This window comes from Chlorella variabilis, assembly GCF_000147415.1.
Source record: "Chlorella variabilis unplaced genomic scaffold CHLNCscaffold_37, whole genome shotgun sequence".
NCBI classification, from domain to species: Eukaryota; Viridiplantae; Chlorophyta; class Trebouxiophyceae; order Chlorellales; family Chlorellaceae; genus Chlorella; species Chlorella variabilis.
In genome coordinates, this window is record NW_005435051.1 from 46,787 (window position 1) to 65,476 (window position 18,690).

Genomic DNA, 18,690 nt, shown 5'->3' on the forward strand with positions numbered 1-18,690 from the left:
ACACCCCCCGACTGTCCGCACTGCCTTCCGCGAAATGCAGGTGCTGGCGGTGCTGGCGTACGCTCACGAAAACGACGTGGAGCCGTTCCTGGAGCCAGCCCTGCGGCTGTGCGCCTCTCTGATGAACGACGTCGGTGGGTGCCTGCTGCTGCTGCCGCCGCTGTGCGTGTGGTGGGTGTGCTGGGGTGGGGAGGCGGGCTGTGCGCCTCGCTCAACAACAGTCAGTGGGTGGATGGTGGGAGGTGCTGCCGCTGCTGGCGGTGGTGGCGGCGTCTGTTTTTTCTGCATGCTCCGGGTGCAGTGGTGCCGCGTTGAGAAGCCGCTTGACAAGTTGCCCATCCCTGCTCCGCCGCGCCCCCATTCCGGCACTGCTCCCTGCCGCGCTCACCCCCACTGCCTATGTGCTCGCCGCGCGCCCCGCCTGCTGCGCCATGCAGGCCCCTCCGAGTCGCAAAAGGTCATCGCCTCACTGCACGTGCTGCTGGAGCTGGCCGCCGGGCCCGACCCCGACGCCGCGCTTTCGGCGGCGCACTGCCTGCTCAAGGCCGCCCACCTGCACCCCGGGGACGCAGCGGCGGTGCTGGCCACAGGGGACAACGTGGCGCTGCTGATTGAGCTGATGGGACCTCGGGGAGCGGCAGGCAGCGGCGCAGCAGCAGCAGCGGCAGGAGGAGCAGGAGGAGGAAGTGGAGGAGGAGGCGGGGAGCAGCAGGAGGGCTGGCCGCAGCAGCAGCAGCCACCGCCGCAGCTGGCGGCTTTCCAAGCCGACCTCGCGCCGCTGCTGCTGCTGGTGCTGGCGGCGGTGGTGGAGGCGCGGCCCGGGCTGCTGCGGGAGCACGGCGCCGCTCTGCGGCCCGCGGTCACTGCCTGCCTGCAGGCCGTTGGGGACGCGGGGCTGAAGCGGCGCTGGGCGCGGCTGCTGGCCGCACAGGGCGGATGAGCGCCCGGCTGGCCGCTGCCGGCTGGCGGCGACCCTCGGGAGATGCACCATCGCCACCGGTTTCAATGCCCCTTTCTTTTCTTCTCCGTGTTTGCACCCCCTTTGCAACGTAACATATGTTTTGCAGTGAGAGCAGTCAAATGTTTTCGGCAGTGCTGCGGTGCCGGCAAGTGCTTCAACCTCGTTTTCAACTCGGGCTGCCTCTCACTCTCATAGCACCCGGCCGGCAGCTCAGCGGCCGTCCGCCGCACCGGTGCCGTGCGGCGGCGACAGCACGTCGTACCACACGGCCGGCAGCGGCGGCGCCTTGCCCGCGGAGGCCACCGCCGCCTCCAGCACCGCCGCCGCGTGCAGCAGGCTGGCCTCGTGCCAGCAGGGCGCCATCAGCTGCAGCGCCACCGGCAGCAGCGGGGGCGAGGCGCCGCCGCCGTCAACGGCACCGGCGCCGGGTGCGGGGGTGGAAGGAGCTGGCGGGTGTGTGCTGGGCACCACGCCCACAGGCACGCTGATGGCCGGCAGGCCGATAAAGTTGGGGGCCAGCATGTAGTGCATGAGGGCGGTGGTGGTGGTGAGATCTGCAGGTGGGGGCGGGAGCCGCAGGTAGAGGCGCAGCTGGTGGGCGGCCGGGTCTGTTTTGTTGTGTCCCAAGCAAGCAGGCCTTGGAACGGCTGGGAAGGGGAGCAGGAAGAGGGGTCATGCAGGGGGCAGGCGCCTGCCCCTGCGAGCATGCGGTGGCGGTGCGAGGCCCCATGCGCCACGTGGGTGCCCCCCACCCCGCCGCCATCGCCACCATGCGCAGGCGCCGGCCGCACCTGTCTCGCCGCACTGCAGCGCGGCGGGCTTGATGGGGGGCGCGGTGCAGGGCAGCGTGGGGGTGAGTATGAGGTCGCACCGGGCAAAGGCACTCCTGCAGGGGCGCGTGTGGGGAGTGGGGACTGAGGGAGAAGCCTTCACCGGCGAGGCTGGTCGCACAAAATCTGGCGGCCTGGCGACGCTGGGCGCGGCGCCTCGCCCGCGGTCGAGGGTGTCTCAGCACTGGCAGCGGCCCCCCACCCACCACACACACCACCACAACAACAACAACCACACACGCGCCACACACACAAACCACACACACACACACCACACACGCACACACCACACCACACACGCACACGCGCACACGCACACACGCATGCATGCACACACACCTGAAGTGCGCCTCCACCCGGGTTCGAATCTTTTGGGCCTGGATGTAGTGCGCCGCCTGGAAGCCCGCCGCCACCGCCAGGCTGATCCGCGTCTCGGCGTTCATGCGCCGCCGCGCGCCACCGTCGCTCAGGGCGGCTGCGGGGCAGCGGGGGAAGGGGCCAGGGGCCGGGAAGGGGCCCAGGGGTGGGCAGACGACAGCGTGCAGAGAGAGCGAGAGAGTGAGCAAGCGAGCGAGGGAGCCAGGTGAGGCGGGGGCCGCATACCCAGCCGCGGCGGCCGCGCGGTAGTGGACAACAGCCAGCGAGCCGCAGACCCTGTTCCCAATGCTGGCTGCGGCTTGCTGCAGCCAGGGCCCTTGGCGCCAGCTCCCCCCACCCCAGCCCGCACGGGGCGGCCACCCCTCACCCGCCATGTTGTTGCGCATTTCGCTGGCGATGGTGCAGGAGTGCGCGGCGCGCAGCAGGCCCAGCTCTGGGAGGCGGAGGGGCACCACCGCCAGGCCCGCGCCCTCCAGCATCGCCACCGCCGAGCGGCAGGCCTCCGCCACCGCCGACGCGGCGTCCTCAAACCACTGCGGAGGGGAGGCGGGTGAGGTGTGGGTGTGTGCTGGGGTCGAGTGGTGTGTGGGGACGCTGGTAAGGCAGCGTGGGTGTGCCGGGGTTGGGTGGTGTGTGATGTAGGGGGAGGGTGCACGTGTGTGCGAGGGGTGCGTGTGTGGTGGTGAGGACCGCCCAGGTGGGCTACCGCGAGCGGGCGAGAAGAGGGGCAGCAAGCCAGGGTGCAGCGGGCTGTTCGAGTGGAGGCCTGCCCCGGTGCCAGCGGCGACAGGCCAGCAGAAGCGTGGCGTGGCGGCGCTGGCACCTGCAAGCGAAGCATTAACTCGCGCTCCCCGCAGCCCCGGCTTGCTGCCCACCTTCCCTCCCGCAGGACCACCGGCCCTGCCACTGCCACCAGCCTTGCGCCGTGCCCGGCCACCGCCACCTGCCTTTTGCCTTGCCTTGCCCTGCCACCGCCACCTGCCCGTAAAGAGCCCTGCCCGTCGCCGCCGCCACCACCACCACCATCACCACACACCACACCACACTCCCCACAACCCCACCTCCCAACAGACCCCTGCCGTCTTGCCAGCCAGCGGCCGGCGGCCGCCGCCGCCCAGCGCCGCCGGCAGCAGCACCGGCGGGGGCGCCTCGCCCGGTCGCTGCCCCGTGTTGGCGGCCACCGCATACATCAGGGCACAGTCCTGCGCGGCAGGGGGGCGACAGCAAGGCGAGGGTGGAGCCAGCACAGGGCAAGGCGCAGGGGCAAGGTGCAGCAGGATCACTGCTTCTGGCAGCGTTGAGCAAGCGCTGCGAGCTGGAAATAACAAGCTGAGGCCGCAAGCTGCAACATCTCAGTGCGCTCCCGGCGCACCTGCACGCTCGCCGCTAGTGGCCCAACCACCGACACAGTTTGGTCAATGGGAGGGGTGCCCTGCAGGCAGGCAGGCAGGCAGGTGGTAGGAGCATGGCCGCGCATCCCGGACCAACACAAACTAAACAAGTGCCTGGCGCACAACCGCTGCGCACCGGGAGGAGCGGCAGCAGCAGCAGCGCAGCTGTGCTCAGCCCCTGGCCATGCAGTATGTGTTTGCATGCGCCAAGCCCAGATGGATGCGCACACGCGGGCACCCTAAACCCGAATCGATGTGCAGCCTGACCCGCCCCGCCACCCCCTCACCACGGCAGTGCCCACTCGCTCGTGCGTGGGCTTGAGCCCCACCACGCCGCAGGCCGCCGCGGGGATGCGGATGCTGCCGCCGCCGTCGCTGCCTGGAAGGCGGCGCCAGGCAGCGTGCGGTTGCTGCCAAGCGACAAGCGGTGCATGGCAGCGCTCAGCTGGCAGCTGACTAGTCATCCCGTGCTTCACTGGCACAAAGGAAAGGGGACTCCGGGGGTCGGCAGCCACTCACCAACCGCAAAGGGGCAGAGCCCCGCCGCCACCAGCGCCGCGCTGCCGCTGCTGCTGCCGCCGGTGTGGTGGGCGGGGCTGTGCGGGTTGCGCGGCGTGCCGGTGAGGATGTTCAGCCCGGTTGTGCCCAGGCCTGCAGGCAGGCAGTGATGTTGTGTGTTGGGGTGCTGCTCGGAATGCCGAAGAAAGGGAGGGACCACACATGCATGGGAACACACATGCATGCACACAAACTGGCCATGCACAATACACACACACACACACACACACCACACCACACCACACCATATATAGACAACAAAACAACCACACCACAACAGGCACCCCTCCGCCCCCCACACCCACCCACCTATCTCGTGCAGGTTGGCCTTGCCAATGAGCAGCGCCCCAGCATCCAGCAGCGCCTGCACCCCCGCCAGGCTCCGCACAGGCGTGCGCCTGCAGGCGGGCAGAAGGACGGCAGCTGTCAGGGAGGGCCGCAGCTTCCTTGCAGCTGTCAAACAGACCATTCAGGCAGCTGCTTCCTGGCAGATGCCCACATGGCTCGCCTCCCTGCCGCGGCCGCCAGCGTGCATGCCAGCGCAGGCAGGCGCCCGCCACTGCCCGGTCCGGGAGCCAAGCGCGGCAGCTGCAACCGCAGAGAGCGTGCCGCAGCTCACCATTCAGCCATGAATCCTGTACCGGTGGTTGTGGGGTAGGGCAGCGCATCACACCCATCCTTGACTGCAGGCTCAATCAGGCGCGCGTGGCAGAGGGCGGCACGGCTCGTCGGCAGGCAGGCCGCAAGCTCGACATGCAGCAACAATCGTCGTGGACGGCAGGGCGGGGCAGGGCGGGGCAGGACAGGGCAGGGAGCGAAGCCCAGGCTCTGCAGCCGTCTGCTCCTTGGCCGGGGCAGAGGAAAGCTCGAGGCGCCGACGAGCGCAGCCCGACAAGGACAAGCCGCACCCGCATACGGCACGCCGTCCAGTGGTGACAGCGGTCGGCCCTGCTGCCACCGCGCCGTGCTGGCGGCCGCCTGCTGGCGCAGCCGCTGCGGCTCGTGGGCGACGAGGAAGCGCATGGGTGGGGACTGCCCAGGATGGCAGGCAGGGCACGGAGGGGCAGCTGTTGGCGGCGAGGAGGCCAGTAGGGATGAACATGACACGACGCGGCACCCCCAGCCTGCCACCCCACAGTCAGGACTATCAGGCCACACATAACAGGCCTGCACATGCACACAAAGACACGCAGCGGCTGCCGGCGCTTGCCACGCCCACCCACCATCGCCTCGCTGGCCGCCACCGCTGCGATGATGTTCTCAGCGACGTCAGAAGGCGTGCAGGCGCCGGTGGCATAGGCACGGTGGAAGTCCGCCGCCGTGTACGGCCGCTTCCCGCCGCCGCTGGTGCCGCCGCCGCTGGTGCCGTCGACAGGGCCGTCTGCGGCTGCCGCTGCTGCTGCAGCTGCAAAGCCCGGCAGCAGCGCGGCGGCGGCAGTGGCACGGTCGGCTGCTGGCTGGTCCTGCATATGCCAGGCGTGATGCACGAAATGCAGCGTGAGCGTGGCGCCAGCAGTCCATCACGTCACATCGCCGTCTAGCACCCAGCTGGGCATGCCGGTGCATGCTGTGTGTGCTGTGGAGCCATTGTGGCCGCCCCACCCCCAGCGCAGCCGCCGACCTGGCTGCCCGCGGGGACCAGCGCGGTGCCGCCGCCCTCGGCAGGCCAGCCCGCGGTGTTGGGGCGGAAGGTGGGCCTCTCCGGGATGAAGAGCTCCTCCAGGATCTGCAAGGCAGCCGGATGAAGATGACGCGAGGTTCAGAGGGAGCAGCAGCAGCGATGCAACATGGGGAGGGGCGTGGGAGAGGAGCGGGCAGCATGCAGCAGCCCTAGGGGCTGCAACCTGTTCGCCTGAGGCATCTTGTTGCTGCGCAGCAGCTGGGTGCGCACGGGGCCGAAAAAGGGGCCCTCGGCCAGGGCCAGGAAGATCTTGAGGGCTGCCCCTGCGAGCAGCACAAAAGGAGAGGAGGGCATGGAGGCGGCGGCGACGGGCGGGGCTGTGCAGCTGCCTACACCCTTACGCACTGCCCTCTCTGCGGCTCGCTCTGACCCAAGAGGGCGATAGATAGCCCGGCAGACCTGTCACGGTGGGCGCCACCAGCGTCTGCAGCGGGAATGGTTCGTCGTAGCCATCCTCTGTCGCCTCATCGACTGGGGGCAGGGACTTGATCCCTCCTGCCCTGCTGAACATTGGCAGCGACTGGAAGACGCCGCCCGACACCCTCGTGTTCCTCCAGGAGAGAGGTTGTTGCGTGAGCAGTGGCGGCACGCTTATCAAAGCCAGCCCAAACCCTTGTTGATGACGAAGACGAAGCAACAGCGCTGGGGAGGTTGGACGGCAGCGGCGGCGTCAGCGGCACAGCGTCCACATAAAAGTAAGCTGTGCTGCTGGCGTTATCTGGTTCCGTGTATCAACCCTCGTCGCTCATTTGATTTCAACAGCATACATTGATCCACAGCCAGACACACGGATCACACCAGCAGCAAGGGGTCGGCCAGGAATGGCGGAGGGCAAGTGGCGACGGGCGCCCCAGCCAGGCCGCCCCACTCCTGCCAGCTGCCGTCGTACACCGCGGTAGCCGCGCCGCCGCCGTCTGGCGCCGCCAGCCTTGCCGCCAGGACCACAGCGCTCGCCATGATGCCGGTGGCGCAGTCTGTCGGGCAGGTCGGGTGCAAAGGAGGGGGGCAGCGGAAGGGGCTGGTCCAGAGGAGAGGGAAACGCTAAGCGCGCACCGGAGGATGCTGGGATCATGATCGTGGGCGGAGCAGAGCAGGCGGTGTGCGCTGCCGACCACGGCGACAGGCCATCGCACAGCAGCATGAGAAATGCAGGCCCTAGACTCCTCACATGCCACCAGCGGCCGGCTGAGGTCGACGTCAGCGCTGCCAAACACGGCGCGCAGCTCTTCAGGGGAGCGGAACTTTCCACCCCGCAGCAGGCCCTGGACTGGCAGGTTGAGGGCCCCCGGGATGTGGCCCGCTCGCAGGCCGCCGCCCTCCGGCATGTCGCCACGATACCTGCAGGCAGGCAGGCAGGCCTGTCGGTGGCAAGCTGCTGGCCTCTGCCGACCACCTGCATTGGTGGAGGCCAGCGGGCGTACACCAAAAGCGGGCGCCGCAACGAGGGAGCCCAGGAAGCCCTGCAGCGCTCCTGCAGGGCGGCTGCAGAGTCGCACGCGCTGGCTGGCCTTTCCATGCGCGAGCAAACGACCCGCGAGCAGCACTATTAGGGCCCCGGGGGCGCTCACTTTGCAGAGGGCCGGGCATCCACGACCTGCTCCTCCCGGCTCTCCACGTTTGCCAGCATGGCCCGCCAGTCGCGCACCTCCCCCGCCCGCAGGTGCGCACGGTACCGAGGCCTGCGCAAGGGGGCGCGCCGCATGGAGTCCGCGGGTGCCGCCACCAGCTGCGCGCTCACGGGCGATGTGTCCACCTCGCCGCGCGCAGCTTTCCAGCCTGCAAGGCCGCCGTCCAGCACCGCCACCCTGCGGCAGGGAAGGGGAGCAGGGCAGCGCGGTGGAGCGCAGGAGGCGAGCCTGGCCCGGAGCTGTGCCGCGCTGCAGAGCGCCCGGCGTGGCTGTCGCGGCGCTCCGGCGCAGCGATTGCCTCACCTCCTGTGCCCGAGCACGTGCCATGTCCACCAGGCGCGAGGCGCTGTGAGAAGCCCACCGTGGTCGTACACCACCACCACGCTGGCGGGAGTCACGCGCAGCGCGTCGGCGGCGGCATCAAAGGCAGCGGTGCCGGGCAGCATGCTCTGCAACCCGGTGCTTGTGTCGGCGATGAGGTCCAGGTCGAAGAAGCGGGCGCCAGGGATACGCTCGCGCTGGAAGTCGGCCGCGCCCTGGCCTGCCGCCAGAAAGGGTTAGCGCATGGGGCTCGCCAGTGGGTGGTTTGCCGTTACGGTGGCTGGACAGGCAACAGTGCATTCACACGCTCGTACGCCGGCAGTCCCTGCCGGAGTGGCAACCGGATGCTGCAGCTGTGCGACCAGGCACCTGGCGCCTGGCACTCGGGCAGCGTGGGCGCCCTGCCCGCCCCACCGAAGAGCACCCACCTGGAGACCCTAAGTGCCAGGCCGCGTCCAGCAGCTTCACCTCCCCCAGGTTCTGCTTGAGCAACTCTGGGCTGACCAGCAGAGGGAACTCTGGTGCTGGCTGGGCCGCAGTCGCGGCAGCAGCTGCGAGCCACGATGGCGGCAGCAGCGAGCCAGCTGCCAGCACTCCGGCCGCAGCAAGCAGTGTGCTGCGGCGGATCAGGGGAGAGCCTGAAGAGGCCTCCGTGGCTGAAGCAGTCGCGCAGAGTGACCTGGAGCGCCTGGGCGCGGCAGCACAGCGAGGCTGCCTGCACTGCGTCGCCGCCAGCGCAGGCACAACTGCAGGGCCAGCGGGAGGGCACATGTTGCCTCGTCGCTCGCGGCTGTCAGATATATCGAGTGTAAACGCATACAAACGTTCCAAGGAGGCTTGCAGAGGGGGCGCACTCACACTTGGAGCACACTTGGAGCATCGCGCACGGTTTGCTTCTCTTGGCTGCCGCTGCAGTGTAATATATACGCTTCGAGTAAGTGAACACAACATGCTTTGGTGAGCCTGACGCAAGAGGCTTGATGACAACTCTCGTCATGTGCGGGGTCCAGTCACGCCCAGCTGGCGCGACTGACTCTATTCATCCTACTGCAACTTGAATTGATCAGTGGAACCCGAGATTTTATTGTCTCTCCATATTATTTTACCTGAGGCAGCTCCCATTGCTTCCGCACAAGTTGCCTCTTGCCCGAGGCCTCCACCACACTGCGGTGATTCGGGCGCTTCGGGCACGGGTCCAGAACCGCCCGGTGATGCAGGCACAGGCCCACCTGCCTGCTTCGCCCCATGCTTGCACGGCGGAGGCCGGGAGCTTGTCGCTCAACACAGGGGGGGCGGTGGAGGGGGGGGGGGGGCATGTTATGCAACACTGAGCACCAGCCGCCCATCCTGCGTCCCCCACTCTACATGCTTCCACCAATTGGCAGCACGTCCCATCCATTGCTCAGACGCTGCCATTCACATTCGGCTTGATAGTTGTCGCTCCAGCTGCTGTCCGGCCGCACAGCCACTTGCGGCGGCGAGCGGCGGGGCCTCTTCTCCTCGACCCGCTCTGCACGCACTTGCTAAGCCTAGCGTGCTTGTCTTAGATGAATCACACTTATATGGGGCACTGCAATAGCGATAGCAAGAGGTGTCGGGAGCACGAAGGGCAAGTCCTCAAGCGGTGATCTACTGCATCTTGACACGGTACCCACTGGATGCCCAAAGAGCAGCCCGGTAAATTGTAGAAAGGGTTCTCTCGTCCACTCAGAGCCAGCTCAGCTGCCGGACAAACTCACCCCATCGCCGCTCCAAAACAACCGCCTCTCGTGCGATCAGAAGTTGCGTGTGTCCGCCTCCCGCACAGGTCGCTTCCTCAAACACCGTCCCACGCCTCTCTGACGCTTGCCAGTATGCTCAGCTGCGCTCAGCCGAGGCCCCTGGCGGCCGGGCGGCCCTCGGCCCAGCAGCGCCGCGCGGAGAGGTGTTTCCGAGTGGCCAGCTATCTGGAATCCAAGGGCACTGCAGCTGCCACGGCCCCGCCCCCTCCCAAGGTGCGGCTCCGAGCCCTGGACGGGTTGCCAGGCCGCCGCAGCTCCCCTGCGCCGGGTTTAGGCCGGGAGCGCCGCCGTGGTCGCCTCGCTGCGCCTGCCGCCGGCAGGCGGCGGCCTGCCAGCTGGGCCCCCAAGCAGCACCTGGCACCCGAGTTTTCTGCGCATGACGTTATCCGTATGCCAGCAGCAGCACTGCTGCCATCGGCAGCTTGGGCGCGCCACGTGCCTGCTCTCTCACCTCGCCCCGCCGCCCCCGCTGCTCTGCCCGCTCGCTTTGTGGCCTCTCCTCACCGTCCCGCCCTCCACCCCTCGTTCACCCGCAGGCCGCCAACCAGCTGGAGGCGCTGAAGCAGATGAGCAAGGTGGTGGCAGACACGGGAGAGATATGGGCCATCAAGCAGTACAAGCCCGTGGACTGCACCACCAACCCCAGGTGTGTGCTGGGCGGCTGCTCGCTGAGTTGGCCGGCTGGGGGACCACAAGACGAGGCAAGCTTGGGCAGGGGCCGGCTGGCGGGCAATGCATGCACGCCACCCCGCCGCCCTGCTCGCTCTCCCGGCCGCTCTCCTGCCGCTCCCCTCGCCCACCCACACCCACCCCTCAGCCAGGTGCTCGGCGCCGCAGTCCCTCTCACCCTCCGCCATGCCTCCCACCCCCCACCTCTTTCCCCTGGTGCAGCCTGGTGCTTAAGGCCATGAAGGACCCGGAGTATGCCCGCTTCCTGGATGATGCCGTGTACCAGGAGCGGCGGCGCGGCAACCCGCCGGGCCTCAGGTGGGGCGCGCAGGCGGGCAGGGGGGGTGGCAGCGGGTGGGGCGACCCAGAGGGCCCAGCTCGACAGGGGGTGGGCAGGGGGAGGGCAGCGCAGGCGGGTTAGCAAGGCAGGCAGGCTAGCGTGAGTTTACAGCCTGGTGCCAGCAGGAACAGCCTTGCAGCACAGGCTCTCAGGGCACCGGCAGGCCCGCCCGCAGCGGGCCGCGGCAGGCAGCAGCGAGGGGGCCAGGGCGCGGCCGCCTCCCAGCGCCGCTGCCGCGCTTCACCCGCCTCCCGCGCCCCCGCCCGTCCCGCCCCCACCTGTCCTGCGCCGCCCTGCAGGCCCCACTCCTTCATCGCCGACCAGCTGGCCGTCAACATCGGCACCGAGCTGCTGTCCATCGTGCCGGGCAGGGTGAGGGGGTGTGGTGTGTGTGTGTGTGTGCTGTGTGTGTATGTGCGCTGCGTGTGCATGTGCGCTGCGTGTGTGTGTACACCGTGCGTGGGGTATGTGTGCGGTTGCATTAGGTGTGGCTGTGGGTTGAGGGCAGCCTGCACACCGCTGCCACGCGGCGTGCCGGCTGGTGTCGGCTGCACCGCGTTGCTGGTGCACGCTGTACTGCTTCTGTACCGTTGACGTACCGCCGGCATACCGCTGATGTACCGCAGGTTTCCACAGAGGTGGACGCCCACCTGTCGTTCGACGCGCAGGTGCCCTCCCTGTCCCTGCCTCCACCCCTGCCTGCCTGCTTCCGCTTGCCGCCGCTGCGGCGGCTGCACGCCGGTGTGGCTGCCGCTCTGCCTGGCGCGGCTCGCCCACCCGCATGCACGCCTGCGCAAACAAACACACACGCACACCACACACACTCATGTCACCACACACACACACCTTCCTGGCACCCGCCCGTAGGCCACCTACGACAAGGCACTGCACCTGGTGGACCTGTATGTGGAGCGCGGCATCGACCCCAAGCGCCTCTACATCAAGGTGCGCCCCTGTTTGTGCGCGTGTGTGTGTGTGTGTGTGTGTGTGTGTAGTGTGTGTGTGTGCCCGCGCGTGTGTGTGTGCGCGTGGGTGTGGGTGTGTGTGTATGTGTGGGTGGGCGGTGTGTGGGACGTGTGTGGTGTGTGTAGGTGTGCGGATGTGCGCCGGTGGCTGACCCGGGCGGGGCGGCTCTGGGCTGCGCTGCTCCTGGCGCTCCCGTGTCCGGCCCAGCCCGGGCAGCGGCGGGCGGAGCTGAGCTGCTGCGTGCCCTTTGGCTTGGGCCGGCTTGGCGGCGGCCCCCCGGCTGCCAGCCGACGGATCCCTGGCAGCGGCCCCGCCCCGCCTTCTCTGCGCCGCCCCGAGCTCCCCGCCTTTACGCCGTTGTGCTGCCTCCCCCACAGATCGCCAGCACCTGGGACGGCATCCGCGCGTGCGAGATGCTGCAGCAGGAGGGCATCGACTGCAACATGACGCTGCTGTTCAGCTTTGCGCAGGTTGGGGGTGCAGGCAGGCGCCGCCGCCGCGCTGCCGCCGCCGCGCAGCGCCCGACTCCCCACCACCGCCCCGCCCCTCCTTGCCACTCCCCGCCTCCACCCCGACCCTCCTCGCCACTCCCGCCCACAGGCTGTGGCGTGCGCCGACGCCGGCGCCGCCCTCATCTCTCCCTTTGTGGGCCGCATCTTGGACTGGCACAAGAAGGAGCACAAGAGGATGTACACGCCTGAGGAGGTGGGCAGGGGGTGGGGGTGGAATACGGTGGGCTGGCCTGCGGTGGCGCGGCGGGCAGGCGGGTGCGGCAGCGCAAGGCGTCCCTCTCTGCGGTGGTGTGGCCTGCGCCATGCGGCTGCGCTCCCGAGGGCTGACGGGGTGGCGCCAAGGCTTGCCTGGGCTTCGGGCGCCCGGGGGCGCCCCAGGTGCCTTTCGTGTGCGCCTTCCGCCGCGCGTTGCTGGGCGTGTGGCGCAAGGGGCGTGCATGCGCCGCCGCCACCCACACCGCTCCCCTCCCTCCCCTCCGTGTCCGCCTGCCGTGCAGGACCCGGGCGTTGCCAGTGTGCGGCGCATCTACAGCTACTACAAGAAATACAACTACCCCACCATCGTCATGGCGGCGTCGTTCCGCAATGCGGGCGAGATCCGCCAGCTGGCGGGGTGAGCTCCACTTTATATAAGTATGGGGGCGGGGTGGCGGCGGGGAGGTGCGGGCTGAGCGGGGTGATGTGGGATCGGGAAAGGAGGTGCCCCACCCCCTCACCCCTCACATGCACAGGCACACACACATGCACTTCACCCTCACCCCCCCATCCCCACCCCCACCCTCACCCAGCTGCGACAACATCACCATCGCGCCGCCGCTGCTGGAGGAGCTGGAGGCGTGCACCGACCCGCTGCCCTACCAGCTCTGGCCCCGCATGGTTCGCCCGCCTGGCAGGCTGCAGCAGCAGCAACCCGCGTGGCAGGCAGCAGCAGCCCACGTGGCAGGCAGCAGCAGCCGGCCGCAGGCAGCGGGACCAGCCACAGCGCATGCACTCCCCGCCCGCCAGGCGCCTCAGCGCCTCCACCCACCACGGCCACAAGGAGGTCCTCCTTCGCCCGGCACCCTGCCCTCCACCCATGCCGCCGCCCTCTCCCTCTCCCTTTCCCGCCTCCCTGCAGGGCGGCTGCGAGGACGACCACATCCGAATGGACTTCTTCGCAAAGGAGACCTTTGACGCCATGCACGGCGCCGACAGGTGCGGCGCCCGGGCCCGGGCCCGGCCTCGGAGCGGGTGCCGTGATGTAGGGCATGGGCGCGGCGATGGGGGCGCCGGCCATGCTCGCTCGCCTGGGGGTTTGCTGGGTCGGCAGCACCGCCGCGTTCCTGCACACCGCACGGCACCGCACCACACTGCGCCGCACCACACCACGCCACGCCACGCCACACCACACCACACCACACTACAGCACAGCACACCCACACCACACCACTCTGGTCAGCGAAGCATTGAAGGCTGTCCCTGCTGCCTGCCTGTACCGCCCCGCAGGATGGCGGTGGACAAGCTGCAGGAGGGGATCGACAACTTTGCGGGTGGGGTGGCAGGCAGGGGTGGGGTGGCAGAAACAGCGGTCGGGAACTTTGCGGGGTGTGGTGCGGTGGTGGGGTTGGCTGTGGGACCTGTGAGGCAAGCACTGGCCAAGGAGCTGCCCGCGCGCTGGCATGCCTGCAAACCTGCATCGGTCTGCATCGCCATCAGAGGCAGCGGCAGATTGCCGGGCAGACTAATCGTATGGTGGAGCTCACCGCGCTGCCGCTGCCGCCGTGCCTCTGCCCCGCCTGCTTGTGCAGCCGATCAGCTGAAGCTGGAGGAGCTGATTGCGGCCACGCTGGAGAAGAAAGAATAGGCGCAGCTGTAGAAGAAAGAATAGGGGCAGCCGCGAGACGCCTCGCGTCTCGAGCCTTGCTCTCCGAGGAAGCAGCGCCGGAGCAGCACGCGCCTCGTTGCCCGATGCTGGGAACACTGCTCGTGCCGGTGGGCCCGAGTGAAACGCCGCCTGCTGACCAAACAGGCGCCGAGACGGAAGCAACCCCACGCCAACGAATGCCGCCACCTAACCCACAACGACACTGACGATGCCAGCCCTCCTCCTTCAAGCTAGTGCCCAGCGAGCCGTGTTGTGACTCCACGACGATTCATTGCTGCTTTATGCCACGCCCCTGCCGGGGCTGCGCCCTTGCATGCGGTGTGCATGCCGTGCCCCCTCACCTGCGCATGCACTGTTGCATGCTTGCCCCCTACGTACATACGCATTTGCCCCTTGTTCCGCTTTGCCTGTTCTGTTGACATCACCTCGTGCTCGCTCTCACTTTTCCTCTGCGCCGCGCACGTGGCGCCTTCTGCCGATACCGCCCGCCACCCTGCAACACGCTGCACCTGCCCTCAGCGCATTCCGCCTGCATGTGCATGCCTGCATGTTTATCTACTACTCTCAGCGACGCCTGTAATAGCGGCACATCCTTTGCACCAGCCTGCTGTAGAGCGGCATGCTGCAGTGGGACAACGTGGCGGCGCAGCGTGGCGGCGGCCAGCCACTGTACGCAGATAGGTTTGTGGCCATATTAATCGCAACATGGCAAGTCTAGATGGCCAGATTCAGCACCTGCTGGCCTCACCGCCGGCCCTGCTGCAGCGGGAGCGCTATGCCAAGGTGCGGCATGCGGGGGAATGTGTCCTTTGCGGAGCTGGACGAGGACAGGGCACGTCGCCATCGCATCTGGGACCTGCAGGGAGGGCTGCGCAGTGCCTCGCCTGCCGCCGCCCTGCCGCTGCCCTGCTGCCGCCGCCGCTCCTCGCCAGCCCGACGTCTGTGCTGTTGACCTGCCTCCTCTGGCCCCTGCAGCTGACAGCTGGGATGGGCCTGGAGGTCCGGCTGGATGCCGGCGGCGGCAAGGGCAAGGGCGTGTTTGCCACGAAGGTGGGTGGGTGGGGAGCAGCTGGGTCGCCGTCCCGTGGCACTGGTCAAATTGCGCCTGCGAGCACCGTCTCCCTCTGCTCCTTCCGGCTTGTTTTCTGTTTGCCCAAGCAGCTGCCCAGAGATAGACTGGGAAACCTTCTTCACCCTCCTAGCTGCAGGGCTTTGGTGGCGGGGCGTTGCTGTTCCGGGAGCCGCCGCTGGCCTTCATGCAGCACACCGCCAACCGCCCGCAGGCCTGGGTGTGCGCCCGCTGCTTCTGCTTCATCGGAAGCGTTGAGCAGCAGGTGGCGCGGCTGATCATGACAGGTCGGTTTCAGCCTCGTCTGCTGCTGCCGCTGCCGCCACCCGCTTTCCCCTGGGCTTGCCGTCCGCGACTCTCTTCGCCCGCCTGCCCAGCCCACACACGCAAACACACAGCAGCCCTCACCACCCTCCTTGCTGTGTGCCACGCCGCTCCTGCGCTGTGCAGTGCGGGAGGGGGCTGAGTCGGGGAGCGAGGACGCCTCCGCCAGCAGCAGCAGCGACAGCGGCAGCGGCGGCGGCGGCGGCGGGCACAGCATGCACCGGGAGGCCGCGGCGGCGCTGCGGGAGGAGCAGCTGGAGGGGCTGGCCGCAGGCGCCCTGAAGCTGCCACACACCGAGGCGGTACCGCTGCCGACGCCTGTGAGCTGCCCGCCCTGGGGAGCCCCTCGGCGCCCTCTCAATGCATGCGCTGCGCTGCGCACCTTGCCGCAGGGCTCCCCAGCAGTATGCAGGCGATGCAGGCGCGGCACTGCATTGCAACCATGCAGGGTGCCTGCCGTGCACCGCCGTGCACCGCCACGCCCCCACCCGGCGCTGTGGCCCCGCGCTGCACCTGCAGGCGCGCTGCCCTGGGGGCTGCTTGGAGGAGTGGTACTGCAGCGACTCGTGTGCGGAAGCTGCCTGGCAGCTGTACCACCAGCTGCTGTGTGTGGGCCCGGAGGAAGATGACCAACAGGACGAGTCAGGCAGCAGTAGCAACCCCGGCAAGGCCCCGGCAGCGGCAGCAGCAGAGACAGGCGAGACGCAGCAGGAGGAGCGGCGGCGGCAGCTGGCGCTGCGGGAGTTTCTTGAGCATGCCGACGAAACAAACGACGTGTTTAGGCTGGCCGCCAATGCTGTGGCGCAGGTGCTGGTGGCCGCACAGCAGCAGCTGGGCTCGCAGCAGCAGCACCGTAACGGCAGCGGCAGCGGCGACGGAAGCAGCGGCAGCAGCAGCGGCGGCGAGCCCGGCAGGGACGCCTGCTGGCAGGCGCTGCTGGCGGGGTGGCAGCCGTTTGCGGCGGGGCACAAGGGGCTGTGGTGGGAGTGCACCGCCGCTCCGCCAGAGGCGGCCGCAGGTGGGCGGGGCTTCTGATGAGTGCAGGGACGAGTGCAGGGACGAGTCGCAGCCTGAGCTGTCGATGCTGCAAGCTTGTATGTTGCTTGTTTTTTTATGCCGCTCTGCCCCATCCAGTATGGACATCGGGACCGTGCCAGCCTCGCTAACTTAGCCGTCTGCGCTTCCCTTCTTCCCACTTCCTGCATTCATTTCTTCCTTCCACGCAGACATGCGCCAGCTGGCGGAAGACTCGCTGGAGCTGCTGGTGGCGGCGCTGCCGCCCCACCTGCCGCGCCGCTTCCCCGCCCTGCTCTCCCTGCCCATCTGGGGCTCCATCATCGGTCAGCGAAAGCGGGGCGGCTGCCTGTGGCTGCTTGCTTATGGACACCCCTGCCCGGCTTGCGGCAAGGGTGCCTCGCCGCTGTACCACGCTGTACCGCAATCAGCCACGGCCTGCCCACCCATGCACCGCCGCCGCACAACCATGGTGCACAAGCCGCCACCTTGCCCCACACCGCAGCACGCCCCGCTGCGCCGCAGGCATGTTTGAGCTGAACAACCTTGGAGTGTTTGTGGCCTCCCCGCTCCAGCGCTGGCTGCACCACCTGGATGCCCTGCCGGCGGGCGAGCAGGCGGCGGCGTTCCAGGCGGCAGGTGGGCCAGGAGGGAGCTCCAGGTGGCAGGACGCTTAGCAACTGGATGCCAAGCCGCATCTTCCTGCCTTGTTGGTCTGGCTCGGCAGCTGCTGCCCATACTGCCGCCGCCGTGGCTCCCCGGCGCCGCCTCCTGCAGGCCCCTTTGTCGACGCCCTCCCCGACGAGCTGCCCGGCTGCGAGGGGAACGCCTTTTACGCGCTGCACAGGTGTGCGGCAGCGCCGTCCTGCTGTGCGTGGTGCATGCCTGCCCTGTCTGACCTTCCCGCACCCTGACACCCAGCAACGCTGCTCATGCCCACGCCTCGCCCCCTCCTTGTGAGGGCTTACAGCAGTCTGGTTTCAGCAAGAACAAGCTTTCAGCACAGACTTTGGTGTATGGGCAGGGAGGGATGCTGCATCGACGTGCCCTGCATCGATTCTCCCTCCCCGCCTCGCCTGCCGCAGCTGCTTCAACCACAGCTGCGACCCCAATGCCGAGGCGTTCAAGCGGGACGAGGACGAGGATGGCGGCGGTGAGGCGTGCCGCACCGTGCCTCCGGGCCAGAACCCCTGGCTACACCCCTGGCAGCCTGCTCGCCCTGCTCTGCCTCCATCGCCCATGCCTGCATCCGGACCTGCCTCCAGAGTAGATTCTGCTCCAACCTGCACCATCCTGTGAGGCCCATGCGGCTTCTGGCAGCACACCTGCCTGGCCAGCGCGCTGCCTGCGGCTTCCCACGCTGTGCCCTCCCGCCTCCCATGCCGTGCCCCCCTGCAGCCGTGATCCTGGCGCTGCGCGACATCCAGGCGGGAGAGGAGGTCACGCTCTCGTACATAGGTGCGCGCGCTGCCGCGCCTGCTTCTAAGCCGTGCGCCCGCTGGCCCGCACCTGCGCTGCACAGCAGGCTGACAGCTGCCGCGCCTGGCATGCGCTGCTTCCCCGGGCAGATGAGGAGGCACCCCTGGAGGAGCGGCGGCAGCAGCTGGCTGACTACGGCTTCCGGTGCGCCTGCGACAAGTGCCAGGCTGAGGAGCTGGCGGAGGCGCTGCAGCTGGAGTAGGCAGGACAGGGAGGAGAGGAGAGGAGAGCATAGGAGAGCTGCCCCGGGCGGACTGCGCGGCATGCTGCCGGCACGCCGATCGCATGCCGTGTGCTGGCGGCGCCTGGGGCTTCCATCTGCTCAGTGCGGAGCTTGGAATGTGTTTGCAAGGTGCAAGGTGGGAAAACTGGTGGAAGCCGAAGATAAGGATACCGAACAAATAAGCGGGAATGAAACGTGGGAAAAGCAAGGAACAACAAGCAGGGTTCAGCTCCGAAGGGTGCAGTGCTCTTCAGCCGGCTCTCGATCAAGGGTTGGGTTTCGGCTCTTCTCTGGAAGCCACGCAGGCGTTGGGAAACCAGCAAGGCTGCGCCGCCCAGGCAGGAAAATCGGCAGCGCGCGCAATCGTCTGCCCACTCCAGGCCACCCCAGGGCGGCGCAGCTTCTGGGGCGCGGCGGCTGGGCACGGAGGCAGCTCACGCAAAGCCCTTGGGGGCGGCCGCAGGCTCCTCCACCTTGCTGCCGCCGCCGCCGCCGCCGCTGGTGGGGCTGCGCCCCGTCAGCTCGTCCCTCCTAGCCAGAATGTAGGCTTCCATCTCCTTGAACCTTCAGAAGCCAGGCGGGCGGGGAGGCGGCAGTGGGGCGGCGCAGACAATGAGCTGCCAACCCCGCTCCGGCACGTGGTGGCATAGCCACCGCGGCGGCGGCACCGGGCACCCCACCGGCACACGCCGCGGCTCCGC

At 68.5% G+C, this 18,690-nt stretch overlaps 6 protein-coding genes across 6 annotated transcripts in view; 3 read left to right on the top strand and 3 right to left on the bottom strand.

The window, feature by feature from the left end:
* Positions 1-940, top strand: part of CHLNCDRAFT_141669 (hypothetical protein) — a gene marked incomplete at both ends in the record, with an annotated part of 1,671 nt that extends 731 nt beyond the window's left edge. The window contains 2 exons of the mRNA XM_005842914.1: positions 41-134; positions 438-940. Coding sequence (XP_005842976.1) covers positions 41-134; positions 438-940 — 597 coding nt within the window. The remainder of the gene's footprint in view (positions 1-40; positions 135-437) is intronic.
* A 231-nt stretch (positions 941-1,171) lies between these two features.
* On the bottom strand, positions 1,172-6,310 carry CHLNCDRAFT_141670 (hypothetical protein; the record flags this gene model as incomplete). Its single annotated transcript, XM_005842947.1, has 15 exons — positions 1,172-1,515; positions 1,753-1,847; positions 2,131-2,266; positions 2,537-2,702; positions 3,243-3,371; positions 3,542-3,601; positions 3,848-3,939; positions 4,080-4,211; positions 4,428-4,516; positions 4,738-4,801; positions 5,027-5,150; positions 5,342-5,581; positions 5,740-5,844; positions 6,010-6,062; positions 6,199-6,310. The coding sequence occupies 15 exons, from the start codon at positions 6,308-6,310 to the stop codon at positions 1,172-1,174; spliced, it is 1,941 nt and encodes a 646-aa protein (XP_005843009.1).
* A 281-nt stretch (positions 6,311-6,591) lies between these two features.
* CHLNCDRAFT_141671 (hypothetical protein) lies at positions 6,592-8,628 on the bottom strand (the record flags this gene model as incomplete). Its single annotated transcript, XM_005842948.1, has 7 exons — positions 6,592-6,773; positions 6,968-7,137; positions 7,368-7,604; positions 7,731-7,968; positions 8,177-8,364; positions 8,470-8,494; positions 8,607-8,628. The coding sequence occupies 7 exons, from the start codon at positions 8,626-8,628 to the stop codon at positions 6,592-6,594; spliced, it is 1,062 nt and encodes a 353-aa protein (XP_005843010.1).
* A 1,434-nt stretch (positions 8,629-10,062) lies between these two features.
* On the top strand, positions 10,063-14,472 carry CHLNCDRAFT_33289 (hypothetical protein). The gene is made up of 12 exons (XM_005842915.1): positions 10,063-10,175; positions 10,421-10,516; positions 10,838-10,910; positions 11,165-11,206; positions 11,406-11,483; positions 11,882-11,974; positions 12,105-12,209; positions 12,514-12,629; positions 12,805-12,892; positions 13,134-13,210; positions 13,502-13,545; positions 13,804-14,472. The coding sequence occupies exons 1-12, from the start codon at positions 10,096-10,098 to the stop codon at positions 13,857-13,859; spliced, it is 948 nt and encodes a 315-aa protein (XP_005842977.1). The 5' UTR covers positions 10,063-10,095; the 3' UTR covers positions 13,860-14,472.
* Positions 14,473-14,585: 113 nt separating this feature from the next.
* Positions 14,586-17,968, top strand: CHLNCDRAFT_141673 (hypothetical protein; the record flags this gene model as incomplete). The annotated part of the gene is made up of 11 exons (XM_005842916.1): positions 14,586-14,663; positions 14,856-14,930; positions 15,089-15,236; positions 15,400-15,593; positions 15,793-16,291; positions 16,500-16,613; positions 16,813-16,926; positions 17,065-17,134; positions 17,373-17,440; positions 17,686-17,745; positions 17,856-17,968. 11 exons carry the CDS (start codon positions 14,586-14,588, stop codon positions 17,966-17,968), a joined length of 1,533 nt encoding a protein of 510 aa, XP_005842978.1.
* A 542-nt stretch (positions 17,969-18,510) lies between these two features.
* The window catches only part of CHLNCDRAFT_14429 (hypothetical protein), a gene marked incomplete at both ends in the record, with an annotated part of 1,288 nt that continues 1,108 nt past the window's right edge, over positions 18,511-18,690 (bottom strand). The window contains one exon of the mRNA XM_005842949.1: positions 18,511-18,553. Coding sequence (XP_005843011.1) covers positions 18,511-18,553 — 43 coding nt within the window. The remainder of the gene's footprint in view (positions 18,554-18,690) is intronic.